Raw genomic sequence first — 20,909 nt, forward strand, 5'->3', positions numbered from 1 at the left:
TCCTGCTCTATAGGAAACTGGAGAACATGGGACCCAGAGGCTTTGGTCCTCTTTCTCACCTTATCCAATTGACCTGATTTATTATATTTCTCTTCTGCAAAGACCAGCTCCATCTCACTCATGTCATTGTTGAGGATAAAACAAACTTTAGATTTGTAGAATTCTGGGTCATCTGTTTCAAAGTACTGAGGAGGCGGAAAGACACAGAACAGAACATGAATACTTGTGCCCTGAAAGGAAAGTTTTAACTGCTTAAAACCACTTATCCCCTCGACCTTAAAAAGTATTATTTACAACCCCAGGAGGAGAGATTTCAGGGATAATGGCCAGGGGCCTTAGCAGAAAATGCACACCCAAGACGTTACCTTGTAATGCATACGCAGTCCTATGATTTGGGCCAGGAAAGAGCGGGTGAAGCGAGCTCGAACCAACTGCTTGTAGGCTCCTCCTAGAGAGGACTCGTAGAGACACTTGCCCACTAGCCGTCCGGCAAACTCATACATTTTCAGGCGCAGATGAGCGGGGCGATTAGGGTTGGGATGCACCTGTTCAAGAAAGAGACTGAAAGGCCCTGAGCCATTTTTCTTCAAGCCCAGTTTTGGAAAGACCCTTCTTCCCCAACCCCATGCCAAAGGAACAAGAACTTCACTCCGAGGATCAGAGCCCATCCAAATGTTAGTTTTTTGGTAGCCACCACTGAGTAATTCCAAGTGACTGGAAGATAAAGGGCAAAGGTGGACTTAATTAAGAATCTTGTATTAAGTTTGTGGTTATTCAGCAGATGATGTGATGCCTTTTCCCTAAACCAGAACTTCTTTCAGCCAAAGCGTACTTCTCTACTGACACCTTTGTCTAGTCAAAGATCTAGTACAGGAATCATTTGCTTCAGATATGTTTTGAGAAAGAGGCTTAATTATTATAACTAGCAGAGTAGACATTGTACTATAATGCTTTTTAGTCAAATATTCAGCTGTCTGCATTTTTGCTTATCTTACGGATGAAATAATAAAGGCAAAGAGGAGGAAGACAATCTGATTAGCTCATATTTTAAGTAGCAAAATAAAGAATAGGACACAGGTTCTCAGGTTCCCAGATCAGTTTCATAATTTCAAATCCCGGTTAGTCTACCCATGATAACATAATCCACGTCTTCCACCCACCCATCACTGACTCACTAGTGCTTGGTTATTGTCACTGAACCGGGTGAAGAGCTGATTGGTGGTATCAAACAGCGCTTTGCAGATGAGCTCAAACCATTCCCGGCGAGGCCCTCCCCAGTCCAGAGCTGAAAAGCATAATGAAAATAAAAAATGACTCTGCCCTACCTCCTCTTACCACTTTTGTTTATTGAGTCATCATTTTATATTCTCCACATTCCCTCTATTGTACTACCCTGGTGTTTCTCCATTGCAACTCATCTAAACTGTGGTCCTTTTGAAATCCCACCCCTTTTTGTAGGATTAATGGTATTCTGATCACTAAGGAAATGCCCCCTAGTATGGAAACGCCAGAGGTCGGAGATCCCAGGAAATGGACATTTCTCTCAAGGTAACCAAGGTTCAGGCTCTTAGCACCCTCCCTCCAAGTCCCTGTATGTCTGTGTTCCACAAGCTCCTCCATGCTATCCTGCCCAGTAAATACTACCCTTCTTCTCTTGACTCATGGTTCTCTTTCCCTGGGGGCGGGTGAGGGGAAACAAACCAAAAAAAACCCTAGGGGTTTTGTGTGTGTGTGTGTGTGTGTGTGTGTGTGTGTGTGTGTGTGTGTGTGTGGAAAGGGAGTAAGAGAAGGTGGGAGTGGGGAGAAGAGTTCAAAAAGATGAATATAAAATTTCAAAACTGACCTTCTTCATCCTGGAAAACAACCTCAAAGTTCTTGCTCCAATCGGAGATGGAGAAATTCCGAGTGGCTTTCAGAGACTGAAAAGCAGTGAAAGGAAGGGAATTGTCAGAACACTGGCTAGTATCCTCTGGATGTTAAAGACAACAACACAAGAGCACTGCCATTGTCTGTTGGACTAACTATGACTACCTGAAGGAGACATGTTACTCATAAACAAGCTGTAATGATACCACCTGACATTTGTGCACGTAACTTCAAATTTAAAGTTTTTAAAAATAATCTGATTTGTCTTTACATCATCACTTTGTTGGAAAGTTGAAGTTTTTTTTTTTTTCTTTTTCTTTTGTTTTAAACAATCCTTGTTTTAGTAATGAAAACATTCTTGCATAAAGAAGTAAAAAATGACTCAAGTCAGTAAGCTGTAAGCAAAACAACCAAGGAATCCTGGTTTTCAGCAAAGCATGGTCTATCCTCTAGACATCTTTATTCACAAGGCTAGGTTCAGACAGTGAGCCATGCCACACGGAGAATATGGCTGAGAAAAGGGGTTTCCAGTCACACCTACCAGAGCCAAACATCACAAACACTTTCTGGACAGGAACCAAGCCTTCTCATTCCTGGGGAATGTAAGAACCATGCCAGTGTCTGTGCAGTGGAGACAGACACATCAGGTGTTCCTTTTCCATCAGACCAAAGTGACAACAAAAATCATTTCCTTTTAATTCAACAAGAGCTCTTCTATTCCAGGGATTCAGTAACAAGAAGTTTCTTCTGTAATCACTATTTACACCTGCCCTACATAGGAGTTCCATGGGACTGTACAGGAACCCATTCAGTAGATTTGAAGGCCAGAAAGTAAACTCCTCTCCCCTCGATAACATACCTCCAACAAATCTGCCCCAAATTTGATAGGATCAAATAGAAGAACAGACATACGTAAAGAGAGAAATTTAGGTTTCAGAATTTAGTATATTTGTCTTTTACAGATATACTTAAAAAAGAGAAATTTAAGTTTCATGAAAAAGATAACCAGATCAGGCATGGTAGCTCACGCCTGTAATCCCAACACTTTGGGAGGCTGAGGCAGGTGTATCACTTGAGTCCAGGAGTTAGAGACCAGCCTGAGCAACATGGCAAAATCCCATCTCTACAAAAAATACAAAAATTAGCCAGGCATGGTGACACACACCTATAGTCCCAGCTACTTGGGAGGCTGAATTGGGAGCATCACAGCCTGGGGAGATCGAGGCTGCAGTGAGCCATGATCGCACCACTGCACGCCAGCCTGGGCAACAGAGTGAGACCCTGTCTCCAAAACAAAAAAACAAAAAAAACAAAAACAAAAACAAAAAAGGTAACCTGCAGAATATAGATGTTCAATTGGAAAACTCTGGCATCTGCTGACAGAGATGAAATTTCACCTACCGATTCCAATAAGGCATGCCTGCTGACCTTCAGGGTGACTTTGGAATGTGGTCTTTTCATGTGGACCTGCCGAAGCTCTCGCTGGAAAAAGTTCACCTTGTCCTGAAAGGTCTCAGAGCCTCCTGGGGAGTAGCAAGATCCATCATTACAGCCTCATTACAAGCCATCTGTGCAGTCCTGCCTCTCCACCCTCATGGATGTGGCTGGGCTCACTACCCTCCCTATAGAATCCCTGTGTAACCTCACCTATGTTTTTATGCAGGGAGCGGATAAAAGTGGCAGCTAGAATGTTCCTCTCCTTACAGCTGAGCTCCACAGGAGGTTGAATGCCATCATCTACCACCAGTGTGAGGAGCTTATGGACAGGGTCAGGACCAAGGTATGAAAACTGGTAAAGAAGAAGAAAGAAATTAATCTGTAAAATCCTCAAGCCCAGTAAAAATCCTCCACAGCTCTACCCTCTGTACCAACTAAGAAGAAGAAGTTAGGCTTGTTTTCTTCAAATGAGGACCTACCAGGAATACACTTCATTATTTTTCCCTTCAGTGATTTACATTTCAACATTTTAAATTATTTCAGTCACAGAGACTGCCTTTAGTTAGGACCACCGGCAAAACTACAGATCTTCCAACATAAAATATAGGAAGGGTGATATATTAAATAGCAATAAATGGTAATATGGTGATATGTTAAATAGCAATAGTAAGGATACATTAAACAGCCATAAATGACTACTCCAAACTGATCAGAAGAAAATTATTTTTATAAAATGCCATATTCTAGCCTTTGGGCAAAAGTTTAGATTCCAGAAGCCCAGAAAAGTTAAAAACAAACAAACAATGTATTTTAATATATGAGAGAGCTGCTTCTAAAGGAATTAGCTTCAGCACACTGGGAGACCAAGCTTGGGCCAGAGTTACAAACATCTTCTCTATTAACTTAAGTCTTGAAGGCAAAGGATCACTGTTGAAGTATTCTGAGTTGCTGCTAATAACTGTTTCCGTAGGCATGTGTCCTTCCAGATTTTATATATTCTTCATGTCATTTAGTGAGGAGATAATGATGCTTTATTTGGCAACGAATCCTGTGTACACTGTGAGATCTTGCAGAAACATTGAAAGTGCTTCTGAGAAAAAATAAAAGGTTGACAGTCCAGAGATGAAGCATGCTTGACGTGAACCAGACATAAGGTTCGGCTTACTTTTGTTCCTGGACACACTCGGAAGGTGTAAAGGCGCCAGGGGATGATCTTCAGGTAGAACTCCTTCACTGAGAATTGCTGGAGGACCAAGAGACAGGAAATGAAGCGAATGATAGATAAAAAGGCTCTATTTGGGTATTCCTATTCAAATATCATAGTCCCTATTTACATTTCTCATAACCTTTCCTCTCCATGGACAAAAATAATAATAATTTAGTGAGTACTAAAGTCAAATAAATACATTAACTCTCTATTTAAAAATGCAAATTAAAAATATTACTCTGATGACCAAGTGTGAATGGCTCACACCTGAAATCCCAGCACTTTGGGAGGCTGAGGGAGGCAGATCACTTGAGGCCAGGAGTTCAAGACCAGCCTGGCCAACATGGCAAAACTCGGTCTCTACTAAAAAGACAAAAAAATTAGCTGGGTGCGGTAGCTCATGCCTATAATCCCAAGTACTCGGAAGGCTGAGGCACAAGAATTGCTTGAACCCGGGAGGCAGAGGGTGCAGTGAGCTGAGATTTGACCATGGCACTCCAGCATGGGTGACAAAGTGAGACCCTGTCTCAAAAAATAAAATAAACAAACAAAAAAAAATCACTCTGACAATGCAGTTTCACACAGAGATATTTTATAATTGTAATACTCAAGTCTTTCTAAATATCTGGGATCAGGTCCTCACTTTATGAGAACAGAGTATTTCACCTAGAAACAATCAAAATCTCCTGCTCAGCGCTATGCTGCTCAGAGCCATGCTGCTCAGAATGACTTCCTCCAAGTTACTGGACAGCAAACACCAGCAACCCACATACACTGCTTTATCCCTATTTGAATGGTACCAAGGATCTGCCAGGGAAGGGAGACAGGAAGATGGAGTGGGCTGGAGTGGAATATGTTGGTGGTATAAGGGAAGGTCCTCACACAAAAAAGTTCATACAAAAGAGGAAAAGATGATGCAGTAATTTTTTAATCTTAAAAAAACCCTTTTATCTGAATATGCAGGTCAGCTGTTTTCTTGATTAAAAAAAAGTTTAAAGAAAATTTCAAACACATACTAAAGAAGACAAAGCAGTATAATGAAACTATCAGCTGCTTCAACAATTATCAATTCATAGCCAATCTTGTTTCATTTATTCACTTACCCATTTCCTTCATTACCATCACCCCTAGTCCAAATTAAGGCTAGATTTTTAAATGAAGAATGGTACACAGCAAAGTGTTCTGAAGTAGAACAGAATTATAACTCAGTTTTGGTTATGAGATTAAAGAGATGTAATGGGATGTTGCACAGAGTCTCATTTTTATGAGGACTGAACGAGAAACTAACACAAAGTGCTTCTTAGCTCAGGGACTTTGGAAATTCACCTTCTTTCCTCTGCCAAAATGTCTTTACTCCAATCCTGTTGCCTGATAGTGACATCCATTTACTGTGGTTTCATGAATCACAGAATAAAAGATCAAATTGTTTTGACACAGCACAAGAAGCCAACAGTAATTTTTATGCTGGCACGAAATTTTTAACGGTTGAAAATAGCTTTCTATACAACTAGTTAACAATCTTGCCCTGATTCTCAGACTGTTACTTTGTGTTTTCTGCCACCAAATACCAATTACACACAGGTTCAAGCAGGGGGATTTTATGTCAATAATGGAAGTTCCAACCTTTGGTGACACATAGCAGTACACCTTCTTCGGTTTCTTCACCTTCTCAGGGGTGTGGCACTCAGAGGGCGAGTCTTCATCTTCCTCGTCAACAGCAGTGGACGGCCGGCGCTGGGAAGAGGTCATGTGCATGGGTGGCAGGTGCCATGGAGTGCTGCTACAGTTGGTAGCATTATAAAGATAAGCCTCAAAGTAAATGCTCACACCTGAAGTAGACACATTGCGTTCGACGATATTCTTCTCATCCTCTGAAGTATAAGAAGGAGTAGAAGTCAGGGGAGAAAAAAATTACCTATCACTAGGTTTTCAGTCCACAGGACAAGCCAAATATGGCCCAAATATCAAATGTTTGTGAGGTCAGACAAAAGACTGCAGACAGGCAAAGAAGTGGCTGAAGAACAGCACTAAATCATACTTTTCTTTCAACTTACCACTTAGGACAATAATGTCAAATTCGCCATTATTGATTGGCTGATTTTGGTATGAAATGCAGGCATGGAAGCAGCCTCGAGAATGCAGGGTGAGTCGCAAGAACACCTGGAAAGTCTGCCTGTTGGATGTCACCGACTTCTCAAATGAGACACCAGTACTCTCTTCTTCTTGAGGGCCGAGCTATAGGAAGACAACAGAGCATCACTTAACATATAGTATCTTCCCCGTTTACAAGACACTTTACTCTTTACAAAGAGCTTTCCTATCTACGATCTAATCTAAATCACAAAATTACTAATGAGACAGGTATTGTCAGATGAAGATACAGACAGCACAGAAGTCAGGGAGAAGGAAACAGAGATGGAAGTGAATTAGAAGGTGTGAGAATGACAGAGAAAGCAGCCAGCTCTCTCTAGCACACAGATAAAGAAGGGAGGCTGCTTACCTCATGAATGGACAAGGTGTAATTGTGCTCGTCTCTCAAGGACATGGAATTGTTGGTGGGATTATCATACTCATCTCGGGGTACTATTTGAAGAGTGTGCGGCTGCCCACAGGTCAATACAAGAGTAGAAAAGTGGCACACAATTTTGGTCTTAGAAGGAACCACCATTCCTGGAACAAAGATAATGGAATCTAACATTTAAAGGTGCTCTTCAGGGCACAAAGATCTGCTCAGTGGGTCCTAGAAAGCTAGGTTTCCTCCCAATTCCTAGGGATAAGTAACACTATCAAGAGGAAGAGAGGCCAGGTGCAGTGGCTCACACCTGTAATCCCAGCACTTTGGGAGGCCAAAGCCAGAGAATCCCTTAAGGATCCCTTAAGAAGTTCAAGACCAGCCTGAGCAACATAGCGAGACGGTCTCTACAAAAAATAAAAATTAGCCAGGTGTTCATGCAGTAGCTGGTTCATGCCTGTGTCCCAGCTACTCAGGAGGCTAAGGCAATAGGATCACTTTAGCCCAGGAGGTAAAGGCTACAGTGAGCTGTGACCACACCATTGCATTCTAGCCCCTGTGTGACAAAGGAAGAACCCTGTCTCTTTTTTTTTTTTTTTGAGACGGAGTCATGCTCTGTTGCCCAAGCTGTAATGCAGTGGCATGATCTCGGCTTGCTGCAATCTCCACCTATCAGGTTCAAGCGATTCTCCTGCCTCGGCTGAATAGCTGGGACTACAGGCACCCGCCACCACACCCAGCTAATTTTTGTATTTTTAGTAGAGACAGGGTTTCAGCATATTGGCCAGGCTGGTCTCAGACTCCTGACCTTGTAATCTGCCTGCCTCAGCCTCCCAAAGTGCTGGGATTACAGGTGTGAGCCACTGTGCCCAGCCAACCCTATCTATTAAAAAAAAAAAAAAAAGAAAAGAGGAAAAAACAGAACTAGAGGAATTCAAATGAATTTGGCGGCTCATTTTTACAAATTCTTAACCACTGCAAACCCTAAGCAAAATGAAAAAAACTTGGAAGAAATAAAACAAAACAAAAAAACCAACAAACAACTAAACAAATGGAGACATGTTTATGGAAGATCCAACAGAGTACAGATGTCAATTTTCCCCAAATTGATACATAGTTTTAACACAATTCTTATTAAAATTCTAGCAAGATTATTTATAGATTTAGTTAAGATTATTCTAAAATTTAAATGGAAAGGCAAAGGAACTAGAATAGCTAAAACAATTTTGAAAAAGAAGAATAAAGTGGAGTCAGCTTACCAATTTCAAGACTTATTATAAGAGCTACAGTAATCAGGCTGTGTGACTTGGCTCACACCTGTAATCCCAACACTTTGGAAGGCTAAAGCAGGGAGATCACTTGCGTCCAGGAGTTTGAGACCACCCTGGGCAACATAGTGAGACCCTATCTCTACAAAAAAGATAAAAAATTAGCTAAGCATGGTGGTACATGCCTGCAGTCCCAGCTAATTAGGAAGCTGAGGCGGGAGGATCGCTTGAACCCAGGAGGCCAAGGCTGCAGTGAATCATGATCGCACCACTGCACTCAGCCTGGGTGACAGAGTGAGACCCTGTCTCAAAAAAAAAAAAAAAAGAAGAAGAAGACACAGCTACAGTAATCACGATTCTGTGGTACTGGCAGAGGGACAGGTACATAGATTAATGAAATAAGCCCCCACAAATATGTCCAACTGCTTTTTGATAAAAGTATGAAAGCAATGTAATAGAAGAAAGATCACCTTTTCAACAAATGATGCTGGAGTAAACATGTATAAGCGAAAAAAAAAAAAAAGGGACCTTGACCCAAATCTCACATATTAAAATTAACTAAAAATAGATCATGACCCTAAATACAAAATTTCAAACTCTAAAAACTTTTGAGGGGAAAAAAAAAAGAGAAAGAGGGGATCTGGAACCAAAGATTTCTTAGACGCTAACAGTTTGACCATAAAAGAAAAAAAAATGGATACACTGGATTTCTTTCTTTCCTTTTTGAGACAGGGTCTCACTTTGTCACCCAGGCTGGAGTGTAGTGGCATGATCACAGCTCACTGCAGGCTTAATCTCCTGGGCTTAAGCTATCCTCCCATCTCCCTGCTCCAACCTACTCCCCAGTAGCTGGGACTAGAGGTGCACGCCACCGCGCCCAGCTAATTTATAAACGTTTTATAGAGATGAGGTCTCACTATGTTGCCCAGGCCGGTCTTGAACTCCTGGGCTCAAGTGATTCTCCTACCTTAGAAAGTGGATTTCATCAAAATTGAAAACATGTGCTCTGTGAATTACTCTGTTAAGGGAATAAGAAGAAAAGCTCAGCGTAGGCAACATGGGGAAGCCCCACCTCTACAAAAAAATACAAAAATGAGCCAGGTGTGGTGGCACGTGCCATAGTCCCAGCAACTTGGGAGGCTGAGATGGGAGATCACCTAAGCCCGGAGAGGTTAAGGCTGCAGTGAGCCATGACTGTGCCACTGCATTCCAGCATGGGTTACAGAGTGATACCCCATCTCCAAAAAGAAAGAAAGAAAAGCTACAAATGGGGAGAAAAATATTTGCAGACCATATGTTTAACAAAGGACTAGCATATAGAATATATACAAAACTCTCAAAAGTCAACAGTAAAAACCCAAAATGGGCCAGGCACAGTGGCTCATGCCTGTAATCCCAGCACTGCAGGAGGCCAAGGCGGATGGATCACCTGAGGTCAGGAGTTTGAGACCAGCCTGGCCAACAGGGCAAAACCCCATCTCTACTAAAAATAGAAAAAATTAGCCGGCCATGATAGCAGATGCCTGTAATCCCAGCTACTTGGGAGGCTGAGGCAGGAGAATTGCTTGAACCTGGGAGGCAGAGGTTGCAGTGAGCTCAGATTGTGCCATTGCACTCCAGCTTCGGTGTCAGAACGAGACTCTCAAAAAAAAGAAAAATAAATAAATAATAATAATCCCATTAGATAATGGGCAAAAGGACCGGTGTGGTGGCTCACGCGTGTACTCTCAGCACTTTGCGGGGCCAAGGGGGTGGACTGCTTGAGCTCAGGAGTTTAAGACCCACCTGGCCAACATGGCAAAACCCTGTCTCTACAAAATATACAAAAATTAGCCGGGAGTGGTGGTGTGTGCCTGTAATCCCAGCTACTCAGGAGGTTGACAAAGGAGAATTGCCTGAACCCAGGAAGAGGAGGCTGTAGTGAGCCAAGGTAGCACCACTGCACTCCAGCCTGGGCAACAGAGCAAGGCTGTCTTTAAAAAAAAAAAAAGAAGGAAATGAAATGAAATGAAATGAGAGGGGAGGGTAAGGGAAGGGAGGGGAGGGGAGGGGAGGGGAAAAGAAAATGGACAAAAGACATGAAGAGACATTTCACCAAAAAGGATACACAGATGACAGACAGGCACACGAAAAGATGTTCAACAGCATTAACCATTTAAGAAATGCAAATTAAAAGCACAATGAGATACCACTACACACTTATCACAATGGCTAAAATAAAAAATGATGACAGCATGAAATGTTAGCAAGGATGTGAAGAAACTGGATCATTCATACATTGCTAGCGGGAATGTAAAATGCTACAGCCACTCTGGAAAAGAATGTGGCAATTTAAAAGAAACTAAGCATACAACTGCAATACATCTCAGCTACTGCATACTAGAGAAATGAAAACTTATGTTCACATGAAACCTGTAGGTGAATATTTATAGCAGCTTTATTCATAATAGCCCCCAAATGGAAACAACCCAGATGTCCTTTAACAGGTGAATAAACAAACTGGTACACTCAGACCACAGAATATAGGTAGAGTATCCCTAATCCAAAAATGAGAAATCCAAAATGCTCCAAAATCCAATACATTTTGCATAACCACATGATACTCAAAGGAAATGCTCACTGAAGCATTTAGGGTTTCAGATTTTTGGACTAGGGATGCTGAAGTGGTAAATAAGTATACTGTCAATATTCCAAAACCCCCAAAAGTCTGAAATCCAAGACACTTCTAGGTGGGCACAGTGGCTCATGTCTGTAATCCCAGTACCTTGGGAGGCCGAGGCAGGAGGATTGCTTGAGGCCAGGAGTTAGGAAACCAGCTTGGTTAACATAATGAGACTCTCTCTCTACAGAACAAAAAAATCAAAAAATTAACCGAGCGCGGTGGTGCACACTCGTAGTCCCAGCTACTTGGGAGGCTGAGGTGGAAGGAGCCCAGCAGGTCAAGGCTACAGTGAGCCATGATCCTGCCACTGCATTCCAGCCTGGGTGACAGAGCAAGGCCCTGTCTCAAAAACTACAAAACATTCCTACACCATGTTTGGAGAGAAAAAAACCACAAAACCACACTTCTGGTCCCAGGCATTTTGGATGAAGAATACTCAACCTGTACTACTCAGCAGTAAAAAGGAACCAACTGGCCGGGTACGGTGGCTTAAGCCTGTAATTCCAGCACTTTGGGAGGCTGAGATGGACGGATCATGAGGTCAGGAGATTGAGACCATCCTGGCTAACATGATGAAATCCCGTCGCTACTAAAAAATATAAAAAACTAGCTGGGCGAGGTGGTGGGCACCTGTAGTCCCAGCTACTTGGGAGGCTGAGGCAGGAGAATGCCGTAAAACCCGGGAGGTGGAGCTTACAGTGAGCTGAGATCCGGCCACTGAACTCCAGCCTGGGCGACAGAGCGAGACTCCGTCTTAAAAAAAAAAAAAAGAAAGAAAGAAAAAGAAAAAAGGAACCAACTACTGATATACTCAGTAACCTGGATGAATCTCCGGAAAATTATGCTGAGTGAGGAAAAGTCAACTCCAACCGGTTATATACTACATGATTTTAGTTATATAATATTCTTCAAATAACAAAATTATAGAAATCAGGAATAGATTCATGGGTTGCCAGGGGTTAAGAAACAGGTTGGCAGCGGGTGGGGCAGAGGGGCGGGCACGGTGGCTCATGCCTGTAATTCCAGCACTTTGGGAGGCCAAGGCGAGCGGTTCATGAGGTCAGGAGATCGAGACCATCCTGGCCAACATGGTGAAATCTCGTCTCTACTAAAAATACAAAAATTAGCTGGGTGTCGTGGCACGTGCATGTAATCCCGGCTACTCAGGGTGAGGCAGGAGAATCCGTTGAACCAGGGAGTCGGAGGTTGCAGTGAGCCAAGATCATGCCACTGCCCTCCAGCCTGGTGACACAGCAACACTTCGTCAAAAAAAAAAGAAACAAACAGGTTGGGAGGGGATGGGTGTGGTTGTAAAAGGGCAATATGAGGGATCCTTTTGATGATGGAAATGTTCTGTACCTTGGCTATATCAATGTCAATAACCTGGCTGTTATCTTGTACTAGTAGTTTTGGAAGATGTTACCATTGCAGGAAACTGGGAAAATGGTATATCAGATCTCTGAGTTATTTCTTACAAATGCATATGAATATACAATTATCAAAATATAAAAAGTTTAATTTTTTAAAAAGGGCTGGTACATATAAGGATATGAGCTGTTCTCCACTGGTGGCAAGGAGGTGGGTGATGATAATTCATATGAAAAGGAGTCTCTGAGTGAGGCACTTAACCAAAGGAGAGGATACACGGAGAAAGAGATGGCTTGGGAGCCATTTTGTCCAGAGCCTTACTCTGCTATCAGAGAAAGAAAACTGAGGACTAGCCAAGCAAAGATACACAAATCTTAAGGCCCCACTCAGTAAGGTTTCACTTCAAAAGTTACCTAGGGACCCCAGGTCCTATTATTTCTGTGGATACCACAGCCCTTAGCCCTTAAGAACTAATCAAACTAATGACTCAGCAATTTTACTCACAGAGTAATAAAAACATGTCAACACAAAAACTTGTACACAAATGTTCACAGCAGCATTGCCTACAGTACCCAAAAGTAGAAACAACTCGACCACCAACTGATGAAAAAATAAATAAAATGCGGCATACACACACAATGGAATACTATTTGTCAATAAAAAGAAATGAAGTACAGATTCACGCTACAGCATGACTGAATCTGGTTTAGATATTTGTACCCTCCAAACTGCATGCTGAAATGTGATTCCCAATGTTGGAGGTGGGGCCTGGTGGGAGGTGATGGGGTCATAGGGGAGGATCCCTCATGAATGGCTTGGTCTCCTCCTCGTGGTAATGAATAAGCTCTTGTTCTGAGTTCATGCAAAATCTGTTTGTTTAGAAAAGCCCAGCACCTCCTCCCTCTCTCTCACCATGTGACACTCCTGCTCCCACTTCGCCTTCCACCATGAGTAGATGCTTCGCAAGGCCTCACCAGAAGTAGATGCTGGTGCTATGCTTTTTGTATGGCTTGCAGAACCGTGAGCCAAATAAACCTCTTTTCTTTATAAATTACCCAGTCTCAGATATTTCTTTATAGCAAGACAAAAGCAGCCAAACACAGTAGGCAAATCGACAGAGACAGTAGATGAGTGGCTGCCTAGGTCTGGGTGATTTGGGGAGAAAGTGACTACTAATATGTATGGGGTTTCTTTCTGAGGTTATGAAAATGCTCTAAAATCGACTGTGATGATGGCTCCATTTAAAGAACCATTAAACTGTATACTTTAAAAGGATGAATTTTATGGCATGTGAATTAAATCTCAATAAAGGTATTATTTTTAAAAAGGAAAGACGGGATGGAAGGAGTGAGAGAGAGGGAAGGAGACAAAGGGAAAAAGAAAGGAAAAAAGAACCTACCAGGCTGAAAAATTTTGTAGTAGGGACTATATGCCACATTTAATCCACCAAGCTTCACTGTGATTTCATAACGCCCAGCCTTGCGCACAGTGAAGGCCACTTTTACCACATTGGAACTGGGCTCCTGAAGGACTTCCTGGGTCACTGGAATTTCCACTGCTAGCTCAACATGAGAGATGTGAACTCTTAGTCCCACAGGCCGATGTGCAGGGAAAGGCTGCCCGTTCTTATAGAATAACTGCCATGGAAAGAAGGACACTCGTTAGCAAGCAGAGGAAAAAAACATTTCCTGTGCAGAGTGAGTGGGGAGAGAGGAAGTAGCTGGCAGAGATCACACTGGTAAATCCCAGTACCTACCCGTTCCTCACAGTCCTGCTCACAAAAACACAGAGAGAAACAAATCCCATCAATACTCCAAAGAAAATCATTAAGTCATGAGCAAATTCTCAACCTGTTCAGAGGACAAGGGTAGAATTTACCACTAAATCAAGAAAATGCCCATCTTAACTTGCCACTTCTGAACCACCAATGTTGCCTCCTTGGTCTTACCATCCCTTTATATTATCAATGCCAACCCAAATTTAAAGGTAAGTTAGCCGGCAGCACTGGCAATGAGTGAACTAAAGCGTTACCAAAGGTAGGAGGGGTTCAGGCCAAGCTTAATGCTACAGTGAAGAAGTCAATGCAAGAGTTGGGAAATTTTTTCTGTAAAGTGCCAGAGAATAAATGTTTTGGCTTTGTGGGCCATACACAACTGCTCAACTGTCATAACTACTCAGGTGTGAAAACAGCCATAGTCGATACATGATGAATGGGTGTGGCTGTGTTCCAAGACAAATGTATTTAAAGAAACTGAAGGTGGGCCTGATTTGCTAACCCAAAGAGTAAGTATTATTACTTATTCTTTTCTGTAATATTTTTATTTTGAAAAGGTAACATTAAGCCTTATACTTCCTCAAAGCTAAGGACCTATTAAATCAAAATGAGAGAGAAATTTGTGACTCTTCCGATAGCAGCAATTCACTAGTTCCTGGAAAGGGTTGAAAAACAAGAGAAAATGTTAACATTCCAGGCCAGCACCTGGTAGTGTTGAACTGGGCTCTGGAAAGCAAGTTACTCAGAAACCCCAATGGGTATGGAGACAGAAACATTCCCTTACATGCACTCGGAAGGCCATGCTGTGGCCCACCTCATAGGGGTCCTTCCAATCCCAGGAGACTTTGCAAGACCGGGGATCCAGGTAATTTCCTCGCACGTAGTCATAAATAGTCCGGTCTCCTCGGCGCTCACGGTCCTCATTCTGGAGGAAGCTGACTACACGTGCGGCAAGCTCAAAGAGGAACTTAATTGTGAAGAAGAATGCAACCACAGACACTGTGATTCCACCTATGCAAAAGAGAGAACACACAAACCGCCTGCCAGTTACACATTACAGCTTTTCATTATGGAACAGGCCAACCATTTCTCAAAAATTAAAGGAAGTCAGGATGAGACTGTAAGGTTGCCAAAGAAACACTGCACTGGGTACTACCTCTGTGGATAAGAAAGGAACTTTTACACCAGGGGTCAGCAACTACAGTCCTCAGGCCAAAGTCCACCCACTGCATATTTCGGTAAATAAAGTTCCATTGGGATATAGCCACGCCCAACATTTATAAGTTATCTATGGCTACTTTTGCCCCACACTGGCAGGGTTGAGTTATTGAAATGAGCCTTTGGAACCAAAAATATTTACTCTCTGGCCTTTTATACAAAAAGTTTGCAAACTCTTGCTCTATACGAGCTGCATACAATGTCCGCCCTGCTCCCCACTTTCCTGCACTTGCTGGGCCCCCCACAGAAGCAGTAAAAAGGATGTGCCTTTGGTTCCCACCATTTCCTTCTTAAAAGAATGCATTATTTGGGAGCCCTCCCCTCTCTTGTGTACTTGGCAAAAGTCTTCCCCAATCCCCACCAGAGTTAGCAGTTCCCTTTCCTGGGCTCCTTCAAACTCCTGCACATTCATCTGGTATAACTTTCCTCCTCCTTGACCATTCCTCTTTATGTTATGAATGAGTACTCCTTGAAGGCAGATTTTCATCTTATTTAACTTTAGACTCCACAGTAAACAGTGTCCGGCATTGACTATAATTGCTCAATAAATGCAAATGAATGAATTCCAATGCCAACTCTGTGAAGGTACATTCTGGCATGACTAGAAATATTTCCAGCTCCATTTTCTTTTTTTTTTTTCTTTTTTTTTTTTTTGAGACGGAGTCTTGCTCTGTCGCCCAGGCTGGAGTGCAGTGGCCGGATCTCAGCTCACTGCAAGCTCCGCCTCCCGGGTTCACGCCATTCTCCTGCCTCAGCCTCCCGAGTAGCTGGAACTACAGGCGCCACCACCTCGCCCGGCTAATTGTTTGTATTTTTAGTAGAGACGGGGTTTCACCGTGTTAGCCAGGATGGTCTCGATCTCCTGACCTCGTGATCCACCCGTCTCGGCCTCCCAAAGTGCTGGGATTACAGGCTTGAGCCACCGCGCCCGGCCCAGCTCCATTTTCAAAGGGAAAGGAATAGGCAGAAAAGGAAAAAGAACCCAAGCAACCTTAACAAAAATATAATAGAGAGAGTTCTTTCCATAACGTACCAATAACGTAAAACATCAGGTCCCTTCAATGCCGACAGACAGCCGAGGATCACAGCTGCAGCTGTTAAAAGAAAACTTGTTTACTTTTTTTTTCTCCAACTCTGCCTTGTAGCTATCTCAGAGTAAGACAGAGTGTATGGCGTGAGCCAGACAACTCTCTCAAGTCTAGAGCCCTACTATTCCTGTCCTCCTTCTAGCTTGACAGGTGCCCTGTGATATATTTCAGAGAAACAAACAGAGACTGCATCATTCCCCTTGAAGACTTCCAATCTACTGACCACTCTAGGAATACCACAAACAGCCACTTGCTTTATTGCTAATTTCAAAATGCAGTAACATGGTCTTCATCTTCTTAGATCCATAGTTCCCAAGACAGTTTCCCTTCCTCATGCAAGGTGGTGCTAATTAACACATGCAAAGAGGATAACGGAGTCACTTTCCCCTTATGTTTGCCTTCTGGAAGTAATTCAGCTATGTAGAAATAGCTATATAAAATGTAGAATTTTTTTTTTTTAAAGCAAGTATCATTATCATCATGTTGGCATTATGTAATTAAAATGAACTCTGGGTCATCCCAATAATAAGCAGTGGGTCTGAAAGGGAAGTCACTTATGCTGTTACCAATCAGGCAAACTAATGGGCCCTCTGGAAGATGAGCTCAGCAGAAAGACCAAGGAGAGGAACAAAAGGAGACTGTACTTCTCATCCTGAGTCATGCCTGTCAAGGTAGGAGTTTGAGGGAAGACTTTCACTGTTGTGAAACTTGTTTCCAGAATAACACTTCAATCTTAATTACTCATTTGATCATTTGAACCAATGAAAGTACTGCCAAGGAAAAATGCAATGTATGCTAACGTTCATCTTATCACTGAGTCTGACCTTAGCACAGGCTGTATATTCTATTTTACAACGCACTGAATTCACTCTTTCTTTTCAAGTCAGTATACACTAAGGCTGTCAATGTTTCTTCACCTAGCACCTTTTATCAGCACTAGAATATTACGTAGAGACAAGACAGCTAAAAATATCTAGGTTCAGATCTGGGAGGGACCAAAACAATTTTTTTTCCAGGGTATGTTTTTACATCTGATTGTGTTTGCTTAGTTCCTCTGATAACAATATATCCAGTGGAACCCGCAGAGAACAGGTAATTTGAGGAATGACTGTCAAAAGTTTCATAGAAATCCTACTTAGAGTGATTATCTAAAGTCCTACTAGAAAAGAAATCCACAGGGGAACATTAGAATTGTCACATGGATTAAGGTGCTCCCAAAAGGGTCTATTATAAACAATATAAAGAGCCAAAATTTGGGATCATAACTACTGAACCTCCTTCCCAAACAAGTATCTCATCTCTTGGGACCCTATGCTGAATTAGCAGGGGACCCAACAGCTATCATCTCAAAAAGCTGCTACCATCTCTCAAAAAGCATCTGTCTGCATCTTACAGGATGCACTAGATGACTTGGTGGGACCAAAACTGGCAGTTTAACTGCCTTAAATACTTCCTCAGCAGGATGCCATTCAATCAGACCCTAGATGTGAAACTTCTGGTCCTCAGGGAAGTTACAGCACTCAGCAAAGAAATGACATATATATATGTGGCTGGTGTTACAGATTTGTGGTCTTCTTAGAGGAATAAAAGCAGTGCCAAATGTATGGATTGAGTCATGAGGGCTGGAAAAACTCCCCCCTACTATCTCTGACAACTACAACAACCCTCTCTGTGAGAGACAGGGGACATGCAGTAATTTAGAAGCCTAGAGAACAATCCCAGGATGGCAAACTGTGTGACCTAGCTAGGCTTCAGAATCTCACTGCTGTCAAAAGAGTTGAAATTTAATAATTTATATGGCATCATCTCCTTTAGTATGATATGACTTCAATGCAACTCCCCACAGCAATCAAAGCTCTAGTCAAACAGCATAACAAATAGTGTAAGATAGAGGATAAGGGGATAGACTCTAGAGTTAGGTTACCTGGCTTCAAATCCATGCCCCACCATTCATAATGTGACCCTGGACAAGTCATTCAATCTTTGTAAAGGAGTGCCAGTTTTCTTATATATACCTCATGGGGTGCTGTGAGGATTAAATGAGTTAACACATGTAAGCAGCCTATAGTAGTGCCTGGCACACAGTGAGTTCTCAAAGTTTTAATGACTATTACAATTGTTATCAATAGTGGCACCAGTATCACTACTCCTTTACTTCAAAGCTGATAGGAAACTCCTCTCTACTGGCCCACACTTTCTTCAAAGAGAAATGCATCTGAATTCCAAAAAGCATGGCTTCTATTACTGTCCCTAAACAGTCTGCATGGGAGTTCTTTATACTATTCTAATTTTAAGACTAAAAAATTTTACAATAAAGGTTTAAAAACTCATCCTAAAATAATTCGTCCAACAAATACTGAGTACTTATTTAATGTGTCAGGTATAGGGGGAACAAAGTAGAACATGAGAGCCACAGTCCAGTTATCACGAAGCTGGCAGTAATGAGCTTTACCTTGTGAAGTCCTCAGCCATTTTTCCCTTGTCACTTATTTCTCAATCAAATCATCACTACTGATTTTCAAGATCACCTAAACCTTCTCCAATAAGTCAACTCTACATTTCTGCCCCACCTCTCTTCATCATTTAAAACTCAATACACCAATTACTACTTTTTCCCCAAACAACTTTCTTCTTGAAACCTCCTCATGACCAAAGAGTTAGCTCTATCAATTCCTCACTCACTGATATTAACTTTACAAAATGTCCCACTGCTCTACAACAGCTCTCAAACCACACCCTACCCCCACAGTATTTACCCACCTCCCAGTTTCACCCAGGGTCACATTCTGAATTTACCTTCGTTCTACATTTTCCCCCTTTCTGGTTCTTCCTGAATTCTCTCAAAAGCCCTTCTATATTTTTTTCTTTTTTTTTTTTTTTTGAGACAGAGTCTTGCTCTGTCCCCCAGGCTGGAGTGCAGTTAACAATCTCGGCTCTCTGCAACCTCCACCTCCCGGGTCCAAGCAATTCTCCTGCCTCAGCCTCCCGAGTAGCTGGGATTACAGGTGCCCGCCACCATGCTTGGCTAATTTTTTGTATTTTTTTTTTTTTTTTAGTAGAGACGGGATTTCAACATGTCAGCCAGGCTGGTCTTGAACTCCTGACCTCAAGTGGTCCACCTGCCTTGGCTTCCCAAAGTGCTGGGATTACAAGCATGAGTCATCACGTCCAGCCAGGCCTCCCTACTTTTGTCACTCAAATTACTTTTATTCCAGATTTTACCTCTGTTCTGAAGCATTTTCTGTAAGCATGTTCTCCTGTCGGGGGCTCTCTCTGCCCTGTATCTACTGTTACCCCTACCCCACACTATTCTCTTTGGCCTCAGTTGCTACAATACCTCGTTATTCATCCTATGATCTATACAAATTAGATCCTTTATACTTTTACATACAGCTCTGAAATGTCTCCTCTCCATTCCTTTTGAAAACTCATCTCCTCTGCCTAGAATATCCTCTTCCCTTTTATTCTCTACACATGGAACATCTCCTGATCCTAAGGTCTAGGAAAAATCCTATCCACTTTCTCCAAAATCTTCCCTAATACTAAATTTAGAAATTCCTTTCCTCTTGTGAATTTCCATAGAACATTGTTTTTATTTATCTTATAGCACTTTTATTCTTTTTTTTTTTTTTTTTTGGGGACGGAGTTTCACTCTTGTTGTCCAGGCTGGAGTGCAATGGCACCATCTCGGCTCATTGCAACCTCTGCCTTCAAGGTTCAAGCAATTCTCCTGCCTCAGCCTCCCAAGTACCTGAGATTACAGGCATGCACCACCAACGCCCAGCTAATTTTGTATTTTTAGTAGAGATGGGGTTTCTCCATGTTGGTCAGGCTGGTCTCAAATTCCTGACCTCAGGTGATCCGCCCGCCTCAGCCTCCCAAAGTGCTGGGATTACAGGCGTGAGCCACCATGCTTGGCCTAGTACTTTTATTCTTTTAGTCTCGTTTTTTCATTTTAGAGTGGTTATGAGTAGTCTTAAAAATCCTCCAGGCTGGGCATGGTGGCTCATGTCTGTAATCCCAGCACTTTGGGAGGCTGAGGCGGGAAGATCACTTGAGCTCAGGAGTTTGAGACCAGTCTGGGTAATATAGTGGGACCTCATCTCTACTAAAATTTGAAAACAAATTAGCTGGGTGTGCTGGTGCACACCTATATCCAGCTACTGGAGGCAGGGAGGGGGCTTGAGGCAGGAGGATTTCTTGAGCCCAGGAGGTTGAGGCTGCAGTGAGCCCTGGTGGCACCACTGCACTCCAACCTGGGCAACAGAGCGAGACCCTGTCTCAAAAAAAAAAAAAAAAAAGCTCCAAAGAAACCAACATAATTGCATATAGTAACTTCAATAAATATGAATAAGATCAAATGTCTGTCCTTTTCTTTGTCCAGAATGCCTAAGGATCAGGAATTTTCCAGATGGGATCTTCCTTGTAGATAGAGCTTGAAAGGATTTCTCTAATTAACAGTGTACTCACTTGAGCCATGGGTTATAAGTTCTTCAACCTAAAAATTGC

At 42.4% G+C, this 20,909-nt stretch overlaps 1 protein-coding gene across 4 annotated transcripts in view; it reads right to left on the minus strand.

The window, feature by feature from the left end:
• AREL1 (apoptosis resistant E3 ubiquitin protein ligase 1) overlaps positions 1-20,909 on the minus strand; it is a 52,315-nt gene that overhangs the window by 7,678 nt on the left and 23,728 nt on the right. For 2 of the 4 annotated variants that reach the window (XM_030930392.1, XM_010382642.2), the window contains exons 3-15: positions 16,346-16,406; positions 14,879-15,105; positions 13,720-13,957; positions 7,011-7,180; positions 6,565-6,745; positions 6,134-6,381; positions 4,469-4,546; positions 3,514-3,655; positions 3,268-3,389; positions 1,844-1,919; positions 1,176-1,285; positions 366-545; positions 60-185 (exon numbers count right to left, since the gene is read on the minus strand). In XM_030930392.1, the coding sequence (XP_030786252.1) occupies positions 60-185; positions 366-545; positions 1,176-1,285; positions 1,844-1,919; positions 3,268-3,389; positions 3,514-3,655; positions 4,469-4,546; positions 6,134-6,381; positions 6,565-6,745; positions 7,011-7,180; positions 13,720-13,957; positions 14,879-15,105; positions 16,346-16,361 (1,914 nt within the window). In that variant the 5' untranslated portion in view covers positions 16,362-16,406. Of the gene's footprint in view, positions 1-59; positions 186-365; positions 546-1,175; positions 1,286-1,843; positions 1,920-3,267; positions 3,390-3,513; positions 3,656-4,468; positions 4,547-6,133; positions 6,382-6,564; positions 6,746-7,010; positions 7,181-11,054; positions 11,134-13,719; positions 13,958-14,878; positions 15,106-16,345; positions 16,407-20,909 lie in introns of all 4 variants that reach the window. The other 2 variants (XM_030930394.1, XM_030930393.1) reach the window with 2 other exon arrangements.

The sequence above is a fragment of the Rhinopithecus roxellana genome, chromosome 5 (assembly GCF_007565055.1).
Source record: "Rhinopithecus roxellana isolate Shanxi Qingling chromosome 5, ASM756505v1, whole genome shotgun sequence".
Classification (NCBI taxonomy): domain Eukaryota; kingdom Metazoa; phylum Chordata; class Mammalia; order Primates; family Cercopithecidae; genus Rhinopithecus; species Rhinopithecus roxellana.